This window comes from Morone saxatilis, unplaced genomic scaffold (assembly GCF_004916995.1).
Source record: "Morone saxatilis isolate NCDOM2014 unplaced genomic scaffold, NCSU_SB_2.0 Contig22, whole genome shotgun sequence".
In the NCBI taxonomy this organism is placed as follows: domain Eukaryota; kingdom Metazoa; phylum Chordata; class Actinopteri; family Moronidae; genus Morone; species Morone saxatilis.
Window position 1 is genome coordinate 12,573,427 of NW_023339785.1, and position 8,477 is coordinate 12,581,903.

The window sequence follows — 8,477 nt, forward strand, 5'->3', positions numbered from 1 at the left end:
GCAGTCTAATACATAATGTTACATGTTACTGCAGTGTACAACTGAAGACAGGTGTGCATTATTTTACTATAGAGAAATAAATTCAAAACAAAATGTCCCCAATATCTCAGTGGACAAGTAATACATTGTGTTGTTGAATCATATTATTCAGTTCACACGTGTATCTCTGTTGCAGACCACTGTGGGTGGAGTATCCTCAAGACCCTGCTACTTTCGCTCTAGATGACGAGTTCTTGATCGGTGAGACACACAAAAGTTTTTTCATTTCACATCCATCAAGAGTTCTGTTTATGATTTTAGTCAGAAATGTATTAAAATAATAAAATGTCTGATGCTTCCAATTATGCATTGAATTAATGCAAATAACTGTATTGTTGATAATGCTGTAGCACAATGATGGCATGTAGCTGGGTGTGGATCTCTTCTGTTGATCAACAAACTAAAATTTTAAAAACTATAAAATTGTTCAAATAAGGCAGACGTGGTTCAAAATTATGATCAGATCCACTGACGTTACTCAACTCTGCTGCAGGGAGAGATTTGTTGGTGCACCCAGTTACTGAGGAGGGAGCCAGGGGAGTCACCGCCTACCTGCCTGGCAAAGACGAGGTAAGATGACAGTTACTGTATATGTCAAGAAAAAGGTATTTTTAGACATGGTGTCAGTAACATAACTGCTCTCTCTAACCTCTGTGTGTGTGTGTGTTTTATGTTTGTGTGTTTCTCAGGTTTGGTTTGACGTCCACACTTTCCAAAAGCACAACGGAGCCCAGAACCTTTACATCCCTGTCACCATGAGCTCTGTAAGACACACAAAGATGACTGGCAATAATTTAACATTTCTACATTTCAACGCCCTCCACATTCTTTTTCCTCTGGTTTTAACGAGGAGATTTCTGACTTCTTTTCAGATCCCCGTATTCCAGCGTGGCGGCTCCATTATTCCCAGGAAGCTTCGAGTTCGCAGGTCTTCCACCTGCATGGAGCAAGATCCCTACACTTTATATGTGGCTCTCAACCCTCAGGTAACTGTTGTACAAACCCTGATAACTGCTGTAAGACTCAACTGTCATCTGCTGCTATTTTGACATGTTTGCGTGCCAAGTGGCGTTGTCATACTTGAAGCTCTGACCTTTTGTCTGACAGAGAACTGCGGAGGGGGAGCTCTACATAGACGATGGCCACACCTTCAACTATGAAAAGAAGGAGTTCATCCACAGGAGCCTGTCGTTTGCCAAAAACATCCTTTCTTCTGCGTAAGTGATGCATTTTCTCATTTCTAGTTCAGTAGAATACTCTAAGTAAAATCCACTTTCAGATAGGCTGTAGATATTTCAGTATGTATTTAACACAATAAAAGTACAGTAAGACTACTGTAGACATTAAATGTTAAAGAAAAACAGCAACAGTAGGAATCAGCATACAAGTGGGGAACCATTTATTCTTTCTCTTCTAGGGGGGCTTGATCATTTTTGTACTGTAAAACCTCTTGCATATTAAATCCATGTCTCTGCTTGGTCCACAGTAACTTGGCTCCAGAGGCCCAGTTTTCCACCCGCTCCTGGATCGAACGCATTGTCATACTGGGAGCCAGTAAGCCCAGCAAGGTCACCCTTAAGACTGCTGGTGAGTGTCGTTCACAGCATTTCTCTCACATTTTTCTGAACACAATTCTCACAGGTTGACTCATTTCTGCTCAGAGGAATCTTAAAATGGCCTCTAGTGGTTTTCGCAAGAGGCAGTTAAGCAAGGTTTATACGACTGAGTTCAAAGACTGGATGGAAGTTGAATCAACGTGAACACAGTAATAAAAGAAGCAGAAGAGATGGTTGTTAAATAGTTTGTAAGTTTCTCTTATACAGTAAATAAGACAGCATGGAAGTAAATCCGCCCCTCTTGTTTGTGCCAAATTAAAACATGTTAATACAAGTGATTGAATCCATTCATTACTCATGAATCATCTTGGCTTCTCATTTCTCCTTTTACCTTTAGCTGTAATGTCAACTACTGCTACAACTTACTTTCTCAGGTTGTACTACCAAATGTTTTTGCTCAGTCTTGAAGCCATTTTGTTTGGACAACTTTACTTTGTGTGCACTGAAGCTTCTCCAGACAGCGGTTTAGAGAAGTGTGAAAAGTCAGAAAACGGCTGTGAAAGGGTTGGCTGTGGTCACACTTCAAAGTCGGGTCACATTTTATTTATATAGCCCAAAATCACAAATCTCAATTAGCTTGAGGGGGCTTTACAATCTGTGCAACATTCAGCATCCTCTGTATTCGTGTAAAGAAATAACCCCTTTTTAACAGGGACAAATCCAGGTGCGAGGCCTGAAGTTTGGATTTAAAGACATCGACTGAGACTGATTGTCTGCTGTCAGCAGAGAGGTTATTCCAGACTCTGTAGTATTCTGAGAGCACAGGATGGGACATGAGGTTTAGTGAGATTGGATAGATAAGAAGTTTGTAATTCATTAGAAGCAGAAGTCTGGTTTTAGTTCAGATTCTATCTGCAGCATTTTGAACCATTTGGAGACTTGTAGTGCTAGAAAGCAGCAGACAAGATAACAAAGCAGCATTACAATAATCACGTCTGGATGAAAAAAAGGTGTGAATTAAGATCTCAGCATCAGTCATGGACAAAAAAAAAAATTAAGGTATAGTTACATAGGTACGAACAGAAGGTATCTTGTGACTTGAGAGAGAAGAGACAGAGAGAGAGAGAGACTTGACTGTTACTTTCAGAAACAGTTGTCTGTGTCCTGTGACGTAGACATGATTAAATTACTTTAAAGGATTTCAGCCTGAGTGCTGTTTCACAGAGGTTGTTGAAGTGCAGCTTGACTGGCTGAGAGTCAGAAAACAAAGTTCTTATCCCTTCTTGTTTTAAAGATTATGTGTGTGGTTAAGTGAGATGTTTGGGGTGAGATTCACATACCTTGTTCTCCCTACTTTCTCTAATACTGTCTCTCCTCTTCTGCAGGTGGTCAAGAGAGCCAGCTGGAGTTTGAATTTGACGCCTCCATGTCTGTGTTGACGCTCCGCAAACCCGGCATGAACGCAGGGGTAGACTGGACCGTGACGCTTCAGTAACCATGGAGACAAGAGGAGAAAATTACTGAACTGGACTGAACAGGAGGAGAGAGAACAGAAACAAGGCGCTGATACCTACGACTAACCTAAAGCAAGACAACAGTACAGCCACAATGGAAAATAAAAGAACACACACACAACACATTAAAACACACACACGCATACAGACCTGTTAGTCGATCTGAGCCACATTAACGTCTCTGCCATGTCCCTCTTGTGTTCAGTCACACTGTAATACGGAGTTACTACTAGATAGATAATTAAGTTTGTCACATTTTTCAGATAGATGACAGCTGAGCAACTCAAATCATGTCATTGTAATGAATCATTGGGGTTTAAAGAAAGAAAGAAAGGAAAAAAAAAAAGAAGAAACTATTCAGGCACTTTTTGTTTTTTGAAATGTCCACCTGGTTGTCCTCCAGTCTGCCTCAGAGGAAAGATCACTCTGGGGTGATTGAAATGAAGGTTCACATTCAAGGCACATGCTCCACCTGCTGGTGATTCCCTCTATCTGTCCCTGACTTGATACTCATTCAAAAAAAAAATCATTCCATCCCTCTTTTGTAAGCCAAGCACTTGAATCAGCTCGACCGTCTTTACTCGTGCCACGTTTCATATATATTTGGTGAGAGCTAGCCATCAGTCCTCTGCGTGGCTCTACACTTTTCATCCTGCAGTACTTAACATTTGTTGATGCCACAAAATGGAAAGAAATCATCTTTCTAATCCAATCCTGGCCAGTTCTTCAATGTTCAGCCTCTCCCCGAGTTTGTCGGTGATGAGTTTGTGTGCGTGGAAATGAGTCATAGCTTCACAGTGGAGGTGATCAGGTCGTTCAACCGCTGCACAGAGGGGATTTTCAGCCGTTCTTTTGAGCAAACTTGTCAGTGGGGAATCGCTTCAGGGGACTGAACCACTTTGTTTGTGGATCATCCTGTCGACGTGCTTTCTTTGTTTTATGGAGTTGTTTTTCCCAGCGTTGTTTACTAGATTATTTTTAATGCACTTGAGGAAGAGTGAGAACTTAAAAAAAGTTGTTTAGATTTTCATGTGTTATTAGATGTCGGGATCGTCCAGGATTTCCAGTGTGTCATTTGGATCTTAAATAAATCTAATCATTGAAAGCTGTTTCACTTGCAAATATCCCAAAAGAAGAATATCCAAGTGCGCACTGAGAAGTTGTGAATTTTCAAATTATTCTCTGGAGGCTCTGGGTTCGGTCCTGACTAGTCAAATCATCAGACCTTTTTTAGGAGTTTTGTTGTTGAGTTTGTCTCCTTGATTGTTTTTATGATCATAAATATACGTGTTGCTACAGTTTTGTTGGTGATGGCTTGAATTGGTGGAAACGGAAGTAAAGGAACAGACTTCAGCTGTCAATCAAAGTTGTCAGACGTAAAAAGATGAGACCAAGTGAAAATAAAGTTGACCAAATGTAAAAGAAGTCCCTGGTTTTGATTCAATTAAGAGAGTTCCTTCCTGACTACATTTCTGTCATTCAATGAGACATTTGTTGTTTGTATTCATGTTTGTTTGGGTCTGTGTCACATTTTCTAAAAGTAAAAGGTGGTTTCAGAAAGATTTTTAAAGCAATCATTAGCTTAAAGCTTAAACACTACTGAGCCCAGTTGCACTCAGTTAACATGAAGCTTTGTGGTACACAATACAGACAGTAAGTTAAGAAAATCCAACCATAAACGTATTTTTCACTTTTTATTAATCTTAAAATTAAAAAACCAAGACACAGTAAATAACGTGACACACAAAGTAACCATAGCCAGATCTGCTGAAATTACCTAGTTAAATTAAGTGGTGGAAAAGACAATATAACTTCCATTGGGGGCTGATTAATGATTATAGTTGGTCCTTTAATATCAGACTTTAAAGCTGCAGTTTATTGATCAGTTCATTAAGCCACACTGCAGTCATGCTGTGGTAAAGGAGTTATGAACAGTAATTTGAGATATACCAAAAACCTTTAATGTTAATACTGGGTTAAATAAGCACATTATGCATTGCAGAGGAAGTTATAGTGGGTGTTTTCTAATTTTATACAGTGTACAAAACCGAAGTAGTGCAGGATCATGTTTCCTAGACATTCGTCACAATTACATATCAGGTAATAACTTATGTAGTGAAGTCTTTATCTCGTTGAGAAAGTGAATGATTAAATCCGGCAATGCCTGGGATCCGTTTATCAACTTTGGACATGGTGCCATCTTACCGGTGGAGGGCTTTTTAAGAACTGCCACTGGGTGTGTTTGTAGTTTATTTACAGGAATCTGAAATGGTTTCTCAGGGAAGTCCCTTCTTTTGCACTTTAGCTAGAAAGAAAAAGGGATGATGTAGACCAGAGGTTTTCAAAGTGAGAGGTGGGCCTGGGTGTCTTTTTCCAAGCTTTGTCTGAGGGGAGGCCCACAGTGTCAGACTTTAAAAAAAAAAAAAAAAAACCCTTATGTAAATAATGACCTTATTTCTATGACAAATTATCATTACAAGATTAAGAAAGATTTTATACATGAATTAAATTTACAAACGTGAGAAGTGGTAGAAGTCAAGTCAACTCAACCGTAAGAATCTTTATTTGTTTTATGTATAACATCGAAGGTAAAACAGTATTTTCAATTTTGAGCTTTGGCAATCAAGAAAATAAGATCATAACATAATGATATCGTATCAGTAAATAAATCCAAACATAATTAATCGATCATAAATATAAAATTCCATTAAGTTGAAATAGATCATAAATATAATTCGATTAATTAATCGATCATAAATCATTAAATCTTAAATCCATAGAGGTTAATTCGAATACCATAACGATAATAAATCCAATCATTAATTATCGATCATTAATAATAAATCCATTAATTAATCGATCATAATAAATCCATATAATCTTGATATTAAATATATAAATCTAAATCATTAATTATATGCGATCCATAAGATAATAAATTATAAGTCTTAATTAATCTCGATCATTTAAAACAATACAATCTAAATCTTAATTAAGTCGATCAGGATAAAGCAAGTAAATCTAAATCTTAAATTAATCGATCATAAACAATAATCAATCATAATTAATCGATCATAAATAATAAATCTAAATCATAATTAATCGATCATAATAAATAATAAATAATGAATGAATGAATGAATGAATGAATGAATGCACAGTGAGTTGCTAAACAACCAGAAACAGTTTGTGTTCACGGTCCGTTCACCGTCATCAGTGTGTTGTCGCGCGGTAATGACGTGAGCCAGACGTTTTCCATCATGGCGGCGGAGGGCTGTGAGGAGATGAGCGGCAACGGGGAGCTCGAGGAGTCTTCAGGTTGTTTCAGTAACTTTAATGAATGTGAAATACGCGGTCGTGTGGTTTCGTAGACGTCGCCGGGGCTTCTGTTTCACCTGCGAGCGTTTTGAATGAAAGCTTCCGGTCGGACCTGTTTCTGTGGGAAGCACGGCGAGCTAGGCTAGGCTAACGTAATGTGAGAGATCACAGCGCAGTGCTCAGTGAACTAACTCTTGTTAACTCTGAACTGACTCTGTTAACTCACCTGTGTGTGCGCTGCATGCTGCTCACCTGCTGCTCATCACCTGGTGACACACACACACTGAATCACACCGACAGTCCGTGTGTGTGCTGAGCGCTTTATGAATGAAAGCTCACCGCGCTGTGCAGCTCTGGACAGCTGGTGCTTGTAGAAGAAGAGCCGGGACTATTGTTTGGTGATGTTTTATTCATGCGTGGATCACAAGCTGCGGACAGTAGTTTGTTTACATCCATACTGAGCTGTGTATGTTTGCTGTTTGTTGTAATCTGTGAAGATTGAACGTTTTAAATAATCAGTCACACCAAATCCACCAGAATCTCAAAGTGTGTCTGACTGATTCACTTATAATTAGTTTTTATTATTGTTTGTAATAATAATTGTAGCATGTGTGTGCGCAGTGTGGGTTTTGCACATGTGGTTGTTGTTGTGTTTGTTAGGACACCTGTAGGCCCGTAGGACTGGAGAGTTCATTACATCAGATTACATTGATGTGTTTGCTTTAGATAGTTTTTAGTAGTTTTGTGTGTTTAATCTTCATTTAAAAAAAAAACAAGCTAGAAAAATGTCAAAATGTCTACATTTTATCGCAACCAAATAAACAAGTAAGAGTGTGCTCAGTGCTTCTGTAGTTTTGTCTTGGTTTTGTCATTTACAAAGAAAACAGAAGCACTGAAGTGTCTGTTTTTCCTTTGCCACTGAACCTCATTACAGTCGAGTAATGGGAGGGAAAAGCAGAGCGAGGTTTAATACATTTCATCATACAGCGAGTACAACAACGTCACAGCAAAGTGCGAAATTCTCAGTCATTTAATGTTGTGTGAAAATAGCTGTATAACTGTCACTCTTACCTGTATAAAGCCTTTCAGTGATGTAAATGGTGATTGACTTATTTACCTTTTGATCTTCCCCCTCTGTAGTGATGGAGGCTTCTGAGGTTCCTGCATCACCTCCGACTGAGATGGTAGAGATGTCAGAAGAGAACGGCAGTGCCGCCGAAGCCCCTGAGGTCCCCTTAGGCCCCCAGCCGGATTCCTTCTCCATGCCTCCACCTGCAGAAGACGAGGAGGGAGAGTTGCCTGCGGACTTTGAGCGTCTGTGGAAGGCCGCCCACGACAATCCTCAAGACTTCACCAGCTGGACCGACCTGCTGCAGTACTGCGAGCAAGAGGTGCGTGTTTGCTGTTGTGACTTAAAGAGACAAGAGGACCAATGAGGTCCAAACATACAGTCCCTCAATGATGATGCATTACCACCTCAAACTTGGAAATATTGACTTCCAGCGCCCCCGTGAGGCCACAAAGCATGCTGGTCTGTAAGTTTGCTGTAGCCTTAAGGACTTAATTTTTCTCTCATCTGTTCAGAGTCACGTCACAGCGTCACGCAGAGCACTAGAAGCCTTCCTCGCTCGCTACCCGCTCTGCTACGGCTACTGGAAGAAATTTGCTGATCTGGAGCGCCGCGCTGGGTACAACAACAAAGCGGAAGAGGTAAAACAGGAGAGAGAGTTCACAATTCTGTCTTTCTTCCTACACAGTTAAATACATTTTAAGCGTATTAAGGAAGCATTTTCACTGAGTTTTATGAGCTGTTGTGTTGTGTCAGGTGTGTGTTCAGGGTCTGCAGTTAATCCCTCTGAGTGTAGATCTGTGGATCCACTACATCAATCTGCTGCTGGGAACACTGGACATGAACCTGCCTGAGTCGCCCACACGGATTCGCAGGTGGATAAACACTCTAACACATTTTAAGACTTTATAACTGTTGTTGTTTTATGCTCCTTTACAGCACAGACACACTATGTGTATATAGACATATTGGAGAGAAAGT

At 39.8% G+C, this 8,477-nt stretch overlaps 2 protein-coding genes across 2 annotated transcripts in view; both read left to right on the forward strand.

The window, feature by feature from the left end:
* The window catches only part of ganab (glucosidase, alpha; neutral AB), an 11,748-nt gene extending 7,217 nt beyond the window's left edge, over positions 1–4,531 (forward strand). Inside the window, exons 15-21 of the mRNA XM_035669797.1 lie at positions 152–240; positions 533–609; positions 729–803; positions 912–1,025; positions 1,147–1,256; positions 1,526–1,626; positions 2,981–4,531. Coding sequence (XP_035525690.1) covers positions 152–240; positions 533–609; positions 729–803; positions 912–1,025; positions 1,147–1,256; positions 1,526–1,626; positions 2,981–3,090 — 676 coding nt within the window. The 3' untranslated portion in view covers positions 3,091–4,531. The remainder of the gene's footprint in view (positions 1–151; positions 241–532; positions 610–728; positions 804–911; positions 1,026–1,146; positions 1,257–1,525; positions 1,627–2,980) is intronic.
* A 1,817-nt stretch (positions 4,532–6,348) lies between these two features.
* si:ch211-114c17.1 (pre-mRNA-processing factor 39) overlaps positions 6,349–8,477 on the forward strand; it is a 7,282-nt gene continuing 5,153 nt past the window's right edge. Inside the window, exons 1-4 of the mRNA XM_035669234.1 lie at positions 6,349–6,427; positions 7,568–7,818; positions 8,012–8,137; positions 8,253–8,371. Of these exons, the coding sequence (XP_035525127.1) occupies positions 6,370–6,427; positions 7,568–7,818; positions 8,012–8,137; positions 8,253–8,371 (554 nt within the window). The 5' untranslated portion in view covers positions 6,349–6,369. The remainder of the gene's footprint in view (positions 6,428–7,567; positions 7,819–8,011; positions 8,138–8,252; positions 8,372–8,477) is intronic.